At 53.2% G+C, this 18,014-nt stretch overlaps 1 protein-coding gene across 2 annotated transcripts in view; it reads right to left on the bottom strand.

The window, feature by feature from the left end:
* The window catches only part of LOXL2 (lysyl oxidase like 2), a 52,999-nt gene that overhangs the window by 7,800 nt on the left and 27,185 nt on the right, over positions 1 to 18,014 (bottom strand). For both annotated transcript variants that reach the window (XM_032712554.1, XM_032712555.1), the window contains exons 4-8: positions 16,714 to 16,925; positions 8,978 to 9,200; positions 5,664 to 5,847; positions 3,083 to 3,234; positions 2,052 to 2,219 (exon numbers count right to left, since the gene is read on the bottom strand). In XM_032712554.1, the coding sequence (XP_032568445.1) occupies positions 2,052 to 2,219; positions 3,083 to 3,234; positions 5,664 to 5,847; positions 8,978 to 9,200; positions 16,714 to 16,925 (939 nt within the window). The remainder of the gene's footprint in view (positions 1 to 2,051; positions 2,220 to 3,082; positions 3,235 to 5,663; positions 5,848 to 8,977; positions 9,201 to 16,713; positions 16,926 to 18,014) is intronic.

Here is an 18,014-nt window from a genome sequence, read left to right as displayed (position 1 = left end):
GGCCATGAGAAATGGTTGGATTGGTTGGAATCTACTCATGACCCAGTGTGTGCCACGGGTCATCGATCCCAGAATGGCCTGGGTGGGAGGGGACCCCAAAGATCTTCTTGTTCTACCCCCCCTGCCACGGGCAGGGACACCTTCCTCTAGCCCAGGTTACTCCAAGCCCTGTCCAACCTGGCCTTGGACACTTCCAGGGATGGGGCAGCCACAACTTCTCTGAGAAATCCTTTCCAGGGCCTCCCCACCCTCCTCCTTGACACTTGGTCACTGCTCAAGGACCAACTCAGGGAAACCTGAGCCTGGAGCAGGACGAAAACAACAGCTTTGCCCAGAGCTGCAGCAGTTCCTTCTGCTCCAAACCTCCCTCCTCGTGGCTCTTGTGCAACAGGGTTTAACCCTTGGGGTCTCTCCAGCTCATGTCTGGAATTTGAGTGCTGCAGTTGGGGTTGGTTTTTTGGATAGACCTTCCTCCTCCTCCTTGTCCTCCTCCAGCATACCTAACCCATCCACAGGAGTACAAAACCCAGGGAGGGGAGGGCTCAGGGGCTCACCTGGAGGGTGTTAGGTGCCACCATGGCCTCCTAAACCTTTCTCCTCCTCCTCCTCCTCCTCCTCCAGCATCCCCAAACCCACCCACAGACACCCAAAACCCAAGCAGGGGAGGGTTCAGGGGCCCATCTTGAAGGTGAGGCTGTCAAAGTCCAACCCCATCTGCCAACACACCACCACAGCCTCCTAAACCCTCCTCTTCCTCCTCCTCCACCTCCTCCTCCTCCAGCAGCCCCAACCCACCCACCCAAAAGGCAGGTTGGGGAGGGTTCAGGGGCTCACCTGGAAGGTGTGGCTGGCAAAGCCCAGCCCCACCACGGCCTCTTAAACCTTCCTCCTCCTCCAGCATCCCCAAACCCACCCCCAGAGACCCAAACCCCAGGCTGGGGAGGTTCAGAGGCTCACCTGGAAGGTGCCAACTGCTGACACACCACCATGACCTCCTAAATGTTCCTCCTCCTCCTCCTCCATCATCCCCAAGCCCATCCCCAGACACCCAAACCCCGGGCTAGGGAGGTTGAGGGGCTCACCTGGAAGGCGTGGCTGGCAAAGCCCAGCCCCAGCTGCCGGCACACCACCATGGCCTCCTGAACCCTCCTCCTCCTCCTCCTCTTTCTCCATCATCCCTAAATCCACCCACAGACACTCAAACCCAGGCAGGGGAGGGTTCAGGGGCTCACCTGGAAGGTGCAGCTGGCAAAGCCCAGCCCCACCACGGCCTCTTAAACCTTCCTCCTCCTCCAGCATCCCCAAACCCACCCCCAGACACCCAAACCCACCCCCAGACACCCAAATCCTGGGCTGGGGAGGTTCAGGGGCTCACCTGGAAGGTGCCAACTGCTGACACACCACCATGACCTCCTAAATGTTCCTCCTCCTCCTCCTCCATCATCCCCAAACCCACCCACAGAGACCCAAACCCACCCCCAGACACCCAAAGCCAGTCCCAGACACCCAAAACCCAGGCAGGGGAGAGTTCCTGGAAGGTGTAGCTGGCAAAGCCCAGCCCCACCACGGCCTCTTAAACCTTCCTCCTCCTCCTCCATCATCCCCAAACCGACCCCCAGACACCCAAACCCACCCCCAGACACCCAAACCCAGGTAGGGAAGGGTTGAGGGGCTCACCTGGAAGGCGTGGCTGGCAAAGCCCAGCCCCAGCTGCCGGCACACCACCATGGCCTCCTGAACCTTCCTCCTCCTCCTCTTCCTCCATCACCCCCAAATCCACCCACAGACACCCAAGCCCACCTCCAGAGACCCAAACCCCGGGCAGGGGAGGGTTCAGGGCTCACCTGGAAGGCATGGTTGGCAAAGCCCAGCCCCAGCTGCCGGCACACCACCATGGCCTCCTGAACCTTCCTCCTCCTCCTCTTCCTCCATCATCCCCAAACCCACCCCCAGAGACCCAAACCCACCCCCAGAGACCCAAACCCACCCCCAGACACCCAAACCCACCCCCAGACCCCCAAACCCCGGTAGGGAAGGGTTGAGGGGCTCACCTGGAAGGCGTGGCTGGCGAAGCCCAGCCCCAGCTGCCGGCACACCACCATGGCCTCCACGGTGCCCCAGTTGTCGCTGCAGACCGTGCCCCACCTCAGGGTGCCGTTGCGCTCGGCCAGGACCTCCACCCTGCCCTCGTAGGGGTTGCGGCCTCCGCTCAGGCGCAGCTGCAGGGCACAGACACCCCCAGGGGCAGTGAGGCCATGGCACAACCCCCCAGGGGACGTGGGGCAGCGCCCGGGGGCTCCTCGGGGCTGGGAGTCCCCGAGCTCACACGGCTCAGTTTGGGCACTGATGTAGTCGGGGTCACCTCCCACCCAGGGTAGGGGATGGTCCAGCCGAGCCCTGCAGCTCCAAGGGGGCTGGAGCAGCTGCAGGAATAACACACTCCCTGGGAAAGCTTCCCTTCCCTGCTCCTTTAGAGCTCTGGAAGGAGCGTTGGCTCAGGGGAACCTGCGGCAGGTTTGTGCAGAGTCATGGAACGGTTGGGTTGGAAGGGACCTTAAAAATCTTCTCATTGAAGAGAATGAGAAGCAAGGCAGGGACACCTCCCTCTAGACCAGGCTGCTCCAAGCCCTGTCATAGAATCCCAGAATCAGCTGGGTTGGAAGGGACCTCCGAGATCATCCAGTCCAACCCTTGATCCAACCCCGCCGTGGTTCCCAGCCCATGGCACTGATGCCACATCCAGTCTCATCTTAAAAACCTCCAGGGATGGAGAATCCACCCCTTCCCTGGGCAGCCCATTCCAATGCCCTATTATCCTTTCTGTAAAGAATTCCTTCCTAATATCCAACCTAAACCTCCCATGTCCTTCCATCCTTTCTTTCTTCATTTATAAGAAAGGAAGCTCAAAGCTCGGCCTAAAAAGGGAGCATTGCCCTCATTTCCCCTCCTAAATTCCTCCTCATTTCCTCCTCGTGGCTTGGGTGAAATGATTCCTTCCCAGTGCTGTGCCCTGGCAGGTGAGGCCCCAGCGTGCAGACACCTGGCAAACATTCCCTGGCCCCCGGATCACCCGGCTCCTCACCTGGTTCTGGAAGCCCATGGCGGGGACGTTGCACCTCACAGCAGCATCTTCCTCGTGGTTGCAGCCCTGGGACTCCACGTTGAACTTGCAGTCTGTGACTGACTTCTCAAAGCCTGTGCAGTCGATCTCGTTCAGGTGGATCGGGCCCATCCCTTGGAGGGGGGTGAAAGAAGGAAAAAAAGAGGTTTTTGCTTTCTGCCTGTGCTGCTGCGTGGGGAGGAGATGTTAATACCCTGCAGACACCACGCCGGCCTCCAGCGTTCCAAACACCCTGGAAAAAAAAGCCACTGGTTTCATGTGAAAACAAACCAAAAAGCTGCAATATCCTTATTAATATTTTCACTGTTAAATTCCTGCCAGTGTTCTCCGGGGCTCCGGCAGGCAAGAACCCCAGAAACAGCCAAGTTTCCACTGCTACATAATTTACAAACTTCAGCTGCAGGAATTCACAAATTATGACCTTTTGGCTGGGTCTGTGTGCTGGAATCTGCTCCCAGTCAAGCCCTGACATTTAACTGGGCCGTGGACACGTTTGCTGGGACAATAAAGCAGAAAACCACAGGGAGGGAGGGATGAGGAGTCACTAAAATAAATCTGGGGCAGGTGGTGTGGGCTCCAACACAGCAGTGAATATCAATGGTTCCGTACTGCAGAGAGGTGCTGGGAGACAAATGGGAATAATCTGGGAGGGCAAGAGGCATCCAGGATGAGGCTGGTCCTTCCAACCAGCCTCAGAACACCCTGGGATCATAGAATCATAGAATCAGCTGGGTTGGAAGGGACCTCTGAGATCATCCAGTCCAACCCTTGATCCAGTACTGCTGCAGTTCCCAGCCCATGGCACTGATGCCACATCCACTCTCTTTTTAAAAACCTCCAGGGATGGAGAATCCACCCCTTCCCTGGGCAGCCCATTCCAAGGGCTGAGCACCCTCTCTGCAAAGAAATTCTTCCTAATCTCCAACCTAACCCTCCCCTGGCACAGCTGAAGCCCGAGCCCTCTTGTCTTGCTGATGGTTGGGTGGGCAAAGAGACCAACCCCCAGCTGGCTCCCCCCTCCTGTCAGGGAGTTGCAGAGAGTGAGGAGGTCTCCCCTGAGCCTCCTCTTCTCCAGGCTGAACAGCCCCAGCTCCCTCAGCCTCTCCTCACAGCACTTGTGCTCCAGTCCCTTCCCCAGCCTCGTTGCTCTTCTCTGCACCTGCTCCAGCCCCTCAATGTCCTTCCTGAGCTGAGGGCCCAGAACTGGACACAGCACTCCAGGGGTGGCCTCACCAGTGCTGAGTCCAGGGCAAGAATCACTTCCTTGGACCTGTTGGCCACACTGTTCCTGAGCCAGGCCAGGATCCATTGGCCTTCTTGGCCACCTGGGCACACTCTGGCTCCTGTTCAGCTTCCTGTCCATCCAAACTCCCAGGTCCTGCCTGGCTGCTCTCCAGCCCCTCTGTCCCAGCCTGTAGCCCTGCAGCTGGAACAAACCAAAGTGTAACCACGGACACGGAGTTAACTGGGAGAGTCTCCCCTCTGCAGCTGGAGGGGAGTTTGGGCCAGCAGAGCTCCTTTTCCTGCCACAACGGGATGATCCCGCTGCTGGGGGGAGCTCAGCCATCCCAAAGGACACTTCTGACAGGGAGCACTGATGGATGGCCGGGGCTGAGCAGGAGAAGAAAGGGGAAGCCTGTGGGAATCGGCCGCCGCCGAGAGTTTCCAGGCTGCGGGAAGACAGCAGGGAACGGAGCGTTCCATGTTCTCCTCCCTCACGTGGCAGCCTCTCCTCCCCTCCCCACAACGATGATTAAGCTGTTTCCTACATGCAGCTAAACACTCCAGCAGATTTCATCCCACCACAAGAGGGTTTTGGCAAATCCAGCGGACGGGTCACGTTTTAAAGCTTTCCAGACTCAGGACACCACGTGTTGTTTCCTTCCCTCCCCTCCTCCAAGCCTCCAAAGAAGATTCACCCTTTCCTTTGTTCTCACAGGAAGGGTTTGGTGTCATTTGCTTTCCCATTCCCACCACAGGAGCAAGGTGTGAGAATCCCCAGGTGGTTTCAGAGGGTGTAAGTTCTCCTTTGAGTTACCATTTCCCACATTTTGGGATTTAAACCAGCTCCCAGACACAGGAAATCCAAACCCAAACCTGGCTCTGAGCTGTTCAAATGCCCTTCTATTTATAATGGGCTTATAAATGACTTTATAAATTACTGTTCTGGTTTAAATTGGAGCATTTGAAGTCTGGATCCAGGACTCATTTTTGCCAGGAACCTTCTAGTAATGCATTCCACCATGGTGTGGTTCTAGAGGACTCAAAGGGAGCTTTAGAGCAACAGATGTGATAATGAAGAATTAATTACTGGAACAGCTGCCTGAGCAAAAGGTTAAGCTCATCATCCCCAAACTTCTTTCAAGGAATCTTGAGCATCTTTTTAAGTCGCATATTCCAGCCTGGCCTCCAGAGACTTGTTAAGGTCAGAGGAGACATTTCTGGTCCCCGAGGCAAATATTCCGGTAAAAACACACTCTGTCCCATATCCCAAAGGGCTCTTGGAGCTGGACAAGGCCCCAGCAGCCCCTGGGGGTCTTACCTTGGCCCAGCCTTGCTCCTGTGATGGCCTCCTTGGCGCTGCCAAAGCCCAGCTCCCGGCACACCACGCTGGCCGACACCAGGTTCCAGTTGTCGTCGCAAACCGTCCCCCACTCCCCGTTTTTCAGCACTTCCACTCGTCCCTCGCCCGTGTTGGCTCCTCCTTTCAGCCTCACCAGTGGTTGCTGCAAGACACGAGGCGGGAGAGGAGTTAATTCCCACTCCCACTGCCCAAATCCACGTCCTGCCCTCTGCAGCTCCTGTCTGCAGGAAAGCTGGGCCCCCAAAACTGTTGGAGAACCACAGAACTAAAACCACCCCCCACACAATTCCTTCTGGATGGAAGGAGATCTTTACCTGCAAGCACTCATGGGATGCACAGATGTTTCTCATGTCCCTACACATGGGCAGGGAATTGAAAAAAGATATTTTAGTTCTCTGCAGGTTTAGTGTTTGGATTTAGGAGCCTTTTTCTGCTGGTGCACACAGGCTGGACATGGAAAAACCCAATTCTCATGTCCCTTGGGAGTCATGTCCCTTGGAGAATGGCCCCAAGCCTGCTGGTGCCCAACTCTCATGCCCTGGCTGCCACTAAAAGTGTTTCTTTGCTGTTCAGACCTCCAGACCAGGCTCCTGGGTTAATCCAGGACCAACGTGGAGCTCAAGCCACCTCAAACCCACCTGTCTGCTGAGTTCTGAGCAGTGGAATCCGTGATCTGGCAGATCCCAAACAGAGATGCACAGCTCCAGTTTCACTCACTCCTGGTTTGATATCATTATGTTATTATTTATTTCTACTTTTCTATTATTATCTTATTATCTATCAATCACCCACAGCTTTGCCCAGTGCCAGGCACAGACCTGCCACTTGCTGCTGCACCTGAGAGGTGGGTTGTGCTGGTGGCAGCAGAGTCAAAGCTTTGGGAACACCAAAGAATCCTTAACTTTTCCAACTGGCAGCAGGCTGGGGTCACACAAAGGACATGCAAAGCCCAAACAAAGGCTTAAGGAATTACTTGGCAGCGTGTGTGGCTCAGAAGATTAGTCATGATTTACAAGACCTTTCCCCTTTCGGGCCTAAATCCCTCAAGCTCTCGTGCAGGGAAGAGCCCGGGATCCAGGCAGGGATTGCACTATTCCCAGCACAGCAGTTTTGGGGAGGTGTTGCCACCTGAGAAGAGCCCAGAGATCCTCCTAAATCCACACAGATCCAGGGCTGGGTGATGCAGCTCCAACCCCACCCAGAGCACCCCTGGAAAAACTCCTCTAACCCAGCATTTGGGACCTCCAGACCCCAAAATCATCCCCATATCCTAAGGCTGCAGCTGGAAAGTTTCCCTTGGCATCCACTGAACCATGTTTGCTGCACGTTAAGCTCTTCTTTCCTATTCAGTCACCCCCCTGACCCTGAGCACAACCAGCTCCAGGGTTGTTTTACAAGGCTTTTTGCATATCCCAGGATTTTTACAGCCCTTTCCTCGCTAGACTAAATAAACACAGCTCCCCAACCTTCCTGTTTTCCCAGTCTCCCAGGGCATTTCCTTGCCGAGGAATGCAGAGGTAGAGGAAATGCCAACTGATTTCCCTCGTCCCTCCACAGGGAAAACCAACCCAGCAGGATTCCAGTGGCTGTGGAACAGCAAAGCCCGGCAGCGACCGGGCACCAGTTCAACTGGCTGGGACAGAGCAGCTCCAACAGGAACGTGACCCGGGGATTTTCCCACTCCTTGCTCCCAGCTTTGCCAGCTCCCATCCTCCAGGAGGCAAGGAAGAAGGAATTTCTTGGGATAGGGGTTAGCTGGGCTTGCAGGGAGACGGGAATACTCAGAGGGGATGTTGGCACGAGGTGTTCGGGTCCTGCAGCCGAGAGCTGATGGTGGATTTACACCCCCAGGGTTTTCCTGCTCAAACACACAGGGGGTTAGATGGGATTTTAGGGAGAAATTCCTCCCTGGGAGGGTGGGGAGGCCCTGGAAAGGATTTTCCAGAGAAGCTGTGGCTGCCCCATCCCTGGGAGTGTCCAAGGCCAGGTTGGAGCAACCTGGGCTAGTGGAAGGTGTCCCTGCCCATGGCAGGGGGTGGCACTGGATGAACTTTAAGGTCCTTTCCAACCCAAACCACTCCAGGATTCCATGACTCTTCCCCAGCTTTATGTTCCTGAGCAGGGTCTGGAACATCCCTTGGGTTAGTTGGGATCAGCTGTCCCAGCTCTGTCCCCTCCCAGCTTCTTGTGTCCTTCCAGTCTTTCAAAGCCTTGAGGTTGTGCAGCCCTGCTCAGCAACACCAAAAACTTCTCTCGGTGTTAACAGCACAGATTCAAAACCCTGTGAGCAAAATTAACTCTGTCCCAGCCAAACCAACACACTGGAAAATTCAGCCGAGGGAAAAAACCAAGATATACAAGATAGAAATTGAAATGCCTATTGCCTGGAGAATGTATCCATGTGCTTGGAGAAATTCGGGGGAAAGATTCAGTGTGTCCAATTCAGTGTTTAACTCCCAAAAGGCAATTTTTAATTTGCTTCTGTAGCTGTGTGAGGAGATGGAACAGCAGCAGCTTCCTGGAGGTCTCACCACAGCGATATTCAACCTGGGGATGGGACCCTCCAAAGTGAAGCAAAAAGCTGGATTTTACCCATCATTTCAGCCCTCAGACCTGCTGAGCCGGAGGTTTGCACTTGTGACAAACTGAGAAAATGATTTGGGCTAATTAAGAGAAAACAGTGTAAGGTCAATATGACCTGGAGAGAGAAAAGAAAAACAAATGGTAAAACTTAATTGGGCCCCTATAAAGAGATAAAACAAGTTACCTCCCTTTTACCTTGTGTAGGATTTATAGTGAGAGAATTTTGTTTAGTTAGCTAGATAATAGCACCTTTCTTAAAATTTATAGATAACAAGCAAACATCTGCTGAATGTCTGATTTAACAATATATTATGCTTATAGATAACATTCTTGTTAAGAAATAATGTTTATACTCATGTACCTAACAATGTGTAATGTTTATACTTATGTATAATGAATATTCATGTAGTAGCTGGAAATAAATGTAGAACAACTTATTTGGGTGTGACAGGCGTTGGGAGTTGTTGAACCCCTTCCCTGATCACCCAACGCTGAATTTGCTTTTATCATATAATAAATTCTGACTGGAAATTACCCGACTGGGTTTCTCTTTCTCACACGCTCCAGTTTCTTGGAGCGCCCAAGCTCGGAGCAAACTGACCAAAGTGGGATCAGACGACCTTTGAGGCGCCTTCCAACCCAAACCACGCTGGGGTTCCGGGCCAGAGGGGGGTTTTCTCCCTGCTCACCTCCTGCCTGAAGGCTTTTCGGAAGCCGCTGTGGCTGCTGGGGGCGAAGGCCCGGCCGGGGACGCAGCTGACGACGGCGGGCAGCCCGTTCTCGCACGTCACGTTCTTCCCCGAGCCCACGGCCAGGTGGTTGCCCAGTTTGCAGCTGGAGATGTGAGCCTCATTCCCGCTGCAGTCCATGGAGTAAGCCCAGTAGTGCTGCTTCCTTCTGCTGGCAAACATCCTGAGGGGAATAAAAGAGGAGGCAGGGGAAAGTCGGGAATCCGGAAAAAAACCTGCGCTGGTGTGGTGGTGGGTTGGGAGGGGGGGGGGGATGCCTTGGAATAAAATTGGGATGGAAAAAGGGTTGTTTGGAGGCTGAAATAAAATTGGGGTTGAATAGGAACTGTTTGGAGGCTGAAATAAAATTGGGGTTGAATAGGAACTGTTTGGAGGCTGAAATAAAACTGGGATTGAATAGGAACTGATGGGAGGCTGAAATAAAACTGGGATTGAATAGGATTGTTTGGAGGCCACAATAAAACTGGGATTGAACAGGAATTGTTAGGAGGCTGAAATAAAACTGGGATGGGACAGGACTGTTTGGAGGCTGAAATAAAATTGGGATGGAACAGAATTGTTTGGAGGCTGAAGTAAAACTGGGTTGGAACAGGAATTGTTTGGAGGCTGAAATAAAACTGGGGTGGGACAGGAATTGTTTGGAGGCTGAAATAAAGCTGGGACTGAATAGGATTGTTTGGAGGCCGCAATGAAACAGGAATGGAACAGGAATTGTTTGGAGGCCAAAATAAAACTGGGATTGAATAGGATTGTTTGGAGGCTGAAGTAAAGTTGGGATGGAACAGGATTGTTTGGAGGCTGAAGTAAAACTGGGATGGAACAGGATTGTTTGGAGGCTGAAATAAAGCCGGGATGGCACAGGATTGTTTGGAGGTTGATACATTAACATACATTCTCTTTGTTAAGGTGTCACTTAGAATCGTGGAATCATTAAGGTTGGAAAAGACCTCCCAGATCATCAAGTCCAACCACCTGGGGTTAAACAGGTCACCTGCAAAAGCTAAAAGTCAGAATATAAATCAAAGGTGCAGCTCCAGCAGCTCCAAGGAGCAGAAAATTCCCGCATCACACAGGGCTCAGCTCATTCAAACTGAGTGACCAAACTGGGGTGAGCTTGGCCTGGAGAGCCCCAAAAATCCTCTCCCTTTGCTGCTTTCAGCTGGGAGGTGGCAGATTGGGGGGAAAAAAAACCCCTCCAGCTCTGCAGCTCCTCTCAAACCTCGGTGTGAACAACCCGACCCTGGAAGCAATTTCTGAGAGCAGGAGCAGTTCCCTTGCTGACATGTTCACAGCAGAGGAGCTTGGCAGCAGCTCCTGCTCCTCACTCCCAAACTGCCTGGAGCTGCTCCAGGTGCTCCTGAGGAGGAAGGGGGCACGTGGGATAAACTGGGAAAGGAAGGAATCCAGCTTCTGGAAGGGAAGGAATCCACCTCCGGAGCTGAGAGGCAAGGAAACACAAATTGTGGGTCAGATCAAACACAAAATATGGGTCAGATCAGCATCAAAAGGGAGATGGGAGAAGTTAAAAATGCAGGCACAGAGGAGTCAACGCCCTGCTGGGATCCTGACGTGGCTTTGTGTGATCCCTGTGCTGCTCCAGGTTCCAGGACTCCCTGGGATCCAAGGATGGGCTGTGACAAATGGCACATGGGGATGGAACAGGAATTGTTTGGAGGCTGAAATAAAATTGGGATGGAACAGGACTGTTTGGAGGCTGAAATAAAATGGGGATGGAACAGGAATTGTTTGGAGGCTGAAATAAAACTGGGATGGAACAGGAATTGTTTGGAGGCTGAAATAAAGCTGGGATGGGACAGGAATTGTTTGGAGGCTGAAATAAAACTGGGATGGGACAGGAATTGTTTGGAGGCTGAAATAAAACTGGGATGGGACAGGAATTGTTTGGAGGCTGAAATAAAACTGGGATGGGACAGGAATTGTTTGGAGGCTGAAATTAAGCTGGGATGGGACAGGAATTGTTTGGAGGCTGAAATAAAGCTGGGATGGGACAGGAATTGTTTGGAGGCTGAAATAAAACTGGGATGGGACAGGAATTGTTTGGAGGCTGAAATAAAGCTGGGATGGGACAGGAATTGTTTGGAGGCTGAAATAAAACTGGGATGGGACAGGAATTGTTTGGAGGTTGAAATTAAGCTGGGATGGGACAGGAATTGTTTGGAGGCTGAAATAAAGCTGGGATGGGACAGGAATTGTTTGGAGGCTGAAATAAAATTGGGATGGGACAGGAATTGTTTGGAGGCTGAAATAAAACTGGGATGGAACAGGAATTGTTTGGAGGCTGAAATAAAGCTGGGATTGAATAGGAGGCTGAAATAAAGCTGGGTGGAACTTCTGGGAGGAAAAGCACCAATTCTGGGGAACTGCAGCGGATCCCTGTGGGACTGGGAGCCTGGAGAGCAGCTGGGAAGGGCCAAAGAGCCTTTCCCAGGGGTTGGTTTGGAATTCAAGTGGCCAGGACGAGGTTCTCCCCCCAGCACGGGGGCTGATTTTCAGGGTCACAGAGATTGGAGGGACTCTCCTCTCCTCCCTCCTGCTCACTGAGCTCTGCTGACCAGCTCAGCAGTTCTCTGGGCTCACAGCCACTGACTAATCCCTTCTGGAGCCAAATTTCCCTGGGCTGAGGTTGGGGATGGATCCAGCCAGGCTGGAGATGGAGATGCAACGGCAACACATGATGTGGGGCTGGGAGGGATGGAGCAAGGATGAGATCCTGCCTTTCCCAGGGGAAGACTGGCTGTCAACACAGAGCAGAAGCTGTCAGGGACCCTGAATGGAGGCAGAAGGAATGGGAAATGGGAAGAGAGAATTAAAATCCAAAAAAATAAACCCACGAAACCAGCGAGGCACGAAGCACCAGCCACTTCCCAGCTGGAAGTGAGAACCTGAAGGAATATTTTCACCTTCCACAGACAGGCCCAGGGAGCTCCATGAACTCCAAAGCAGACAAGAAACAGCCTGTCTTGGGGAAATAACGATGGGGATGCCTTAGAATAGCAAACAATGACCTCATCCTGGAAATTTCATGAGGCATCAACATCTGGTTGGTATTAACAGCCCTTGGTAGGCTGGGGAGAAATAAAACCCCACCTCAGCTCCCCAGACTGCATATTTATATATATATATATATATAAAAGCAGAATACAGATGATCTTTACAGGCAGAAACTCGGGGCATGGCTGCCTTTTAGTTTTTAACACAGAAAGGGTGCAAACAGCTCTCCCTGGCCAAGAACAAGGTCAGAGGTGGCACTGAACTGTCTGGCTGGGAGAGTTCAGCCAATGCCAGGTCAAGTCAGAGTTCAAACCACTCCTGCTGGTGAGGAGAGATGGGCTTTCATCACCTAAAAGCTTTAAGCAAAGCAGAGGTGAAGCCCAGGGGCTGTGGGAAGTGGTTAAAGAAGCCTTGTTGGGTAAGAGAGGGCAGGACAGGTTGGATACTGGGGAAAGATTCTTTATCCAGAGGGTGTTCAGGCACTGGAATAGGTTCCCAAGGGAACTGGTCACAGCCCCAAGGCTACCAGAGCTCCAGGAGTGTTTGGACAAGGCTCTCAGGGACAGGGTGGGATTTTGGGGTGTCTGTGCAGGGCCAGGGTTTGGACTGGATGATCCTTGGGGGTCCCTTCCATGATTGTACGACTTGGGGAGGAGAAAACAAGTCCTCACACACACCCAGAGGGCAGGAAAAGTCACCCAGACCCCACAGAGCAGGGGCTGTGAACTCCCCCTGGGCTGGGGGCACAAAGTTTGTCCCCCCGGGAAACCCTTCAAGTGTTTATGGAAGGGAAGGAGCCACTGCCTTTGGCCTCTGGGAGGGCAGAAGGGAAGCCACACCTGCCAAAGCCCTTCAGATCCTGGGAGAAGCCAAACCACGAGGATTTTTACTGCAAGAACTGAAGTGATGAACGGCCCTACACACCTGAGCAGGTTTGTAGTGGGAGGAGCAGACTGGTTGAACTGGGAGGTGCTGTTTGGGCTGACACTGAACGGAGGATCCTGGAGCTGCTCAGCATTTCCAGCCTTTTCTTTGACAAATCACAAAGCTTTAAAGCTTAAAAAGGCATCAGGTCCATCTTTCTGCCTCAGGCATCCCCTGATCCCAAATTTCTCCTCTCTCCATCAGCAAAATCCATTAAATTCTGCTCTACTTTCCCAGCCAGAGCAGGAACTGGGAGGAGGAGTGAACAGCAGCCCCTGTATATAAAACCACTTTGAAGAATGAACAAGAACAGGGAAACAACACTGAGCTGGGTTTCATTTCCTCCCATAAATCGTTCTGTCAGCTCCAGAGGCCGAGTTGCATTCGGGAATAAAACCCTGGCACTGGGACAACGATGAACTAAGTTGTTTTCTTTCAAGCAAGATCCATCTGCAAATCATTTCACCTCCCACCATTGTGCAGGAGCAGGGGATCTGCAAGCTCAGCAGGCAGGGCTGGACTTTGGGGGGATGTGGGAAGGGGCACTCCGAGCCTTGCCCAGCAGAAACCTGATCCCAGCCCATCTCTGTGAGAAGGATCCACTCCTGGGGAGCAGGGGATTCACAAATCAGAGAGGGCAAAGCCTGAGGAACGAGGAGAACGTCTCTGAGGGGTCACAGGCTCATGGAGAGGGGGCTCAGCTCCAGGGACCAGCCAGGATGAGCCCTTCCCTCTCCAAAACAACAGGGGCAAGCAGGGAGCAGAGCTCTCCTGGCCCAGGCTCATCATTCCAGCACCTTGACCATGAAGGAAAGGTCACCTGGGACATTCCCAGCCCAGAACTGGGAGGTTTCCCTCCCCACTAAGGTGACCAGTGACACTGGTTGTGCCCAGTGGGTCTGCCAGGAACACAAACCCCAAGGAAGAATCCAGCTTTTACACTCTGCTAACAAACAAAACTGTCCAGCTGCCAACGTTTTACAAGCCCAATAAAATACCCTCCCATCCTCCTTCCCCCCTGGGATAACACCCAACGTGCTTCCCAAAACATCTGGGGGTGCAGGAGCTGAAAACCAGCAAAGAGGGCTCGGGGGAATTGGGGGTCTCCAGCAACCTGGCTGAGCAGCAGAGATCTCCAAGCCTGGCTTTTGGAAGCACAGCACATTCCCAGCTCCAAGCAGTGGGATTTCCAGCACTGCTGGGTTGGTGCTGGACAGCCCTGCCTCAGATTTTCCATCTCTGTGTGTGTGTGTAAGGGACAGGACAAGCACCAAGCACCCTTTTTTTTCAAGGCAGATGGCTCCAGCTGCTCAACTTAATGCTTTTCTTGGAAGCACCACAACTGGAAGCAGGAAAAACCTCCTCTGTCTTTCTTAGGGGTGACTTATCCCTCGCTCCTGCTCTGCTGCAGGGGATGGGAATCTCAGGGATGAGTTTGAGGGAGTGATGGAAGCAAAAACTCCTCAAACTGGTGTCTGAGCCTGGCCTGGTAGCAATTATCAATTCACTGCTTGTCTCCCCGGGAATCCTGTGGACAAAATTCCACTTGGAGTCCTTATTTCAGATTCTTTCACACTGTTCCAGCCCGAGGACCTCACCAATGGATTGGGATTTTGCTAATGAGAGAACTGAAACGTGGCCAGGCAGGTCCAGGGGGGAGCTTCCAGAAATAGCAATTCCAGAGGCCAAAAGGAGCCTAAAAAAGGCAGGAAAACCACAGCTCCTGCCTGGAGAATCCTGCTCTCCCCCTCACCCAGCTGCTGCTTTCCCACCCCACAGGTCACAGGGTAGGAAAGAGAGGAGACAGAATTTCATTTGAACTGTTTTCCATCTGCTTTAGGGTGGTTTTGTTTTTTTTTTCTGAGGAACAAGAGTGGGAAGAAGCACGTCTGGTGACAAAATCCAAGGTGAAACAACGACAACAAGAAAGACCAGAGCTCCTGGATTCCAAGAAAGGGGCAAAGCAGCCCAAGCCTTTCAGCTTGCAGCTCTGGAAAACACAACAGTCTCCCTATGGATCACTGGTTTCTTCTTTTTAGAGGCATCTACAAATTTAGGAGGAAAAAGCAGCACTGAGATCACAACTGCTCCACACTGAGTCCTTCCACCAACACCAGCTGGGATGCACAGGCAGGAGGAACTTTGGGAAGAGCAGGATGGAGGCACCAGTGATGTTTTTAGCAGGTTTAATGGACAAAGCTGGAGGTGACTGGCAGCAATTCCAGCCTGGGATCCTGAGGAAGTGCTGAAGGAGCTGAACTGGGGTTGACAACAGTGGGACATTCCCAGGGGAATGTTCCCTGGGCTGACTGTCCCTTTGGGGGGGATTTGGCAGCTGGACACCCACAGACAGTGAGTCCTCCACGAGAGCCAGAGCTGCTGGTGGATCAACGTGTCCTGAGGGGTGGGAGAGCAGGAAGGGGTGGGAAGGAGGAACCTGGGCAAGGAAGCACAAGAAAGGCTCCTTTTATTCCAACATGGCTTGACTGGAGCTTCCAGCACAGCCAGAACTGATCCCAAAGCTGGCTTTCTGCAGGAGGGTGGGATGAGCAGCTGGAGAGAGACTATTTACAGGAACCTGGAGGGACAGGACAAGGGGAAATGGCTTCAAACTGACAGAGAGCAGTTTAGGTGGGATATTGGGAAGGAATTCTTCCCTGAGAGGGTGGGGAAGCCCTGGCACAGGTTGCCCAGAGCAGCTGTGGCTGCCCCATCCCTGGAAGTGTCCATGGCCAGGTTGGACGGGGCTTGGAGCAACCTGGGACAGTGGAAGGTGTCCCTGCCCATGGCAGGGGTGGAACAAGGTGCTGTTTAACATTCCCTCCAACCCAAACCATTCCAGGATTTTCTGTCAGCTGATGGATTTACTGGAGCAGTGTGAGCAGTTTGTTCCCATCCCTGCCCTGCCCAGCACACACAACCATCACTGGGGGAGGAAATGCCTGTCCTGGGGCTGGAATTAAAAACCAGAAAGACCCCTTGGGCCAACTGTGCCCATCTCCCATTCCAGGCCCGATATCAAACCCTCCAGCTCATCCTGCACAACCTCCAGCTCATCCTGCACAACCTCCAGCTCATCCTGCACAAGGTCTCCAGCCAAAGGCTGAGGATCAAAAGCCCCCTCCCTGCCTGCAACGAGGAAATTCTTGACATTTCAGACATTTACAGGGCAGGAAAACCCGATGGGAAGGAATGAAGATGGGAAGGAATGAAGCAGTCGGATGTTTCTCCCTATGAGGAGAGGCTGAGGGAGCTGGGGCTGTTCAGCCTGGAGAAGAGGAGGCTCAGGGGAGACCTCCTCACTCTCTGCAACTCCCTGACAGGAGGGGGGAGCCAGCTGGGGGTTGGTCTTTTTTCCCAGGCAACCATCAGCAAGACAAGAGGGCTCGGGCTTCAGCTGTGCCAGGGGAGGGTTAGGTTGGAGATTAGGAAGAATTTCTTTGCAGAGAGGGTGCTCAGCCCTTGGAATGGGCTGCCCAGGGAAGGGGTGGATTCTCCATCCCTGGAGGTTTTTAAGGTGAGCCTGGATGTGGCATCAGTGCCATGGGCTGGGAACCACGGCGGGGTTGGATCAAGGGTTGGACTGGATGATCTCGGAGGTCCCTTCCAACCCGGCTGATTCTGGGATTCTCTGATTCCCCCTCAAGCCCCCAGGTGTCACTGGACACTTTGCCTTCATGCCCAAGGCCCTGAGTGTTCCCAGGAGGGTGTTTGTGGCTCACCCCGAGCTCTGCCCTTACTTGTACACGTTGGTGTTGTATTTCCTCTCGCTGGGGAACCCGAACATGCCGCAGACGACCCGGGAGTTCTTCATGGTCCAGTGTTTGTCACAGATCTGCTTCCAGGTGCCCTCGTCCTTCACCTCCACGTAGCCCTCGGTGACGGGGACCCGCTTGCGGTAGGTGGCCAGGATGGCCCTGATCCTGATGTCCTCCACCTGGATGTTCATGTTCTGCAGGCACAGAGCAAGCAGGAGTCACACTGGGCCAGGAGGAAAGGGGTGGTGGAGCTTCAGGGTGGGATGAAACCCCAGCTGTGAGGGCTGGAAGGACGGGATGTGCAGGGAGGGACAACGGGGAGGCAAAGAGGAGGGACAGGACAAAGGGGAATGGGTTCAGACCAGATGGAGATTGGGAAGGAAGGGTGGTGAGGCCCCAGAATGGGTTTCCCAGAGGATGTCCCATCCCTGGAAGTGTCCAAGGCCAGCTTGGAGCAACCTGGGCTAGTGGAAGGTGTCCCTGCCCGTGGCAGGGGGTGGCACTGGATGATCCTTAAGGTCCTTTCCGACCCAAAACCATTCTGGGATTTTATAAAACAAACCTCTCCACCCCGTGCAAATCCAGCCTGCATCCTGCTAAGAGGATGCTCTTTCTCATTAAAAAAACCCAAACCCAACATTAGTTTATTTTATAAGTAGCCACTTAACAAACCTCCTTTATCACTTAAGCACTTGTCCATCCCAGTGTTGGTTTCAGCAGCACAGGGACCTTAATTTAGTCCCAGCTGCTGTGAAAATAAACCCAGCTTTCTTAGGGCCATCTTAATGACAGAATCATTTAGGGAAAAGCAGGAAAAGCCTGTAAGGGAAAACTTTGGGGTTTTCAGGGAGCCCATGTGGAATCTGGGATTCCACTGTGCTGACAGCAGCATTTCTCTGGTTCCTCCTCCAGCTGAGGCAGGACTTGGGGCAGCAGATGAGTCACGGGGGTGGAATGGATTTCACACGTGGAGCCCTAAAAGTGAGGGCACAGAGCAGCCCTGCAGGGCCCCGAGCCCAGAGCAAAACCTGGCTGGAAAACATCCGCCGTGGCCACGACCAAAGAGCTCCCGAAAAAACGGATAAACCCCAATCCAGCAGCCCTGAACCGGCAACTATGCACAGACCCACGTGGTTCTGGCTCAGGGTTACATCAGGACCGAGGAATCCTCCCTTCTCCAGGATTCAATAGCCTGGAAAAAAAAAAAAATGCCTGGAGCTTTAAAGGGCCACGAGGCCCTGGATCAGCAGCTCCCTCTGGATCAGCAGCTCCCGGGGTGGGGG

Source organism: Chiroxiphia lanceolata, chromosome 28 (assembly GCF_009829145.1).
Source record: "Chiroxiphia lanceolata isolate bChiLan1 chromosome 28, bChiLan1.pri, whole genome shotgun sequence".
Taxonomy (NCBI): domain Eukaryota; kingdom Metazoa; phylum Chordata; class Aves; order Passeriformes; family Pipridae; genus Chiroxiphia; species Chiroxiphia lanceolata.
The sequence above is the reverse complement of the archived record's forward strand: the minus strand, read 5'-3'. Positions and strand labels throughout refer to the sequence as shown.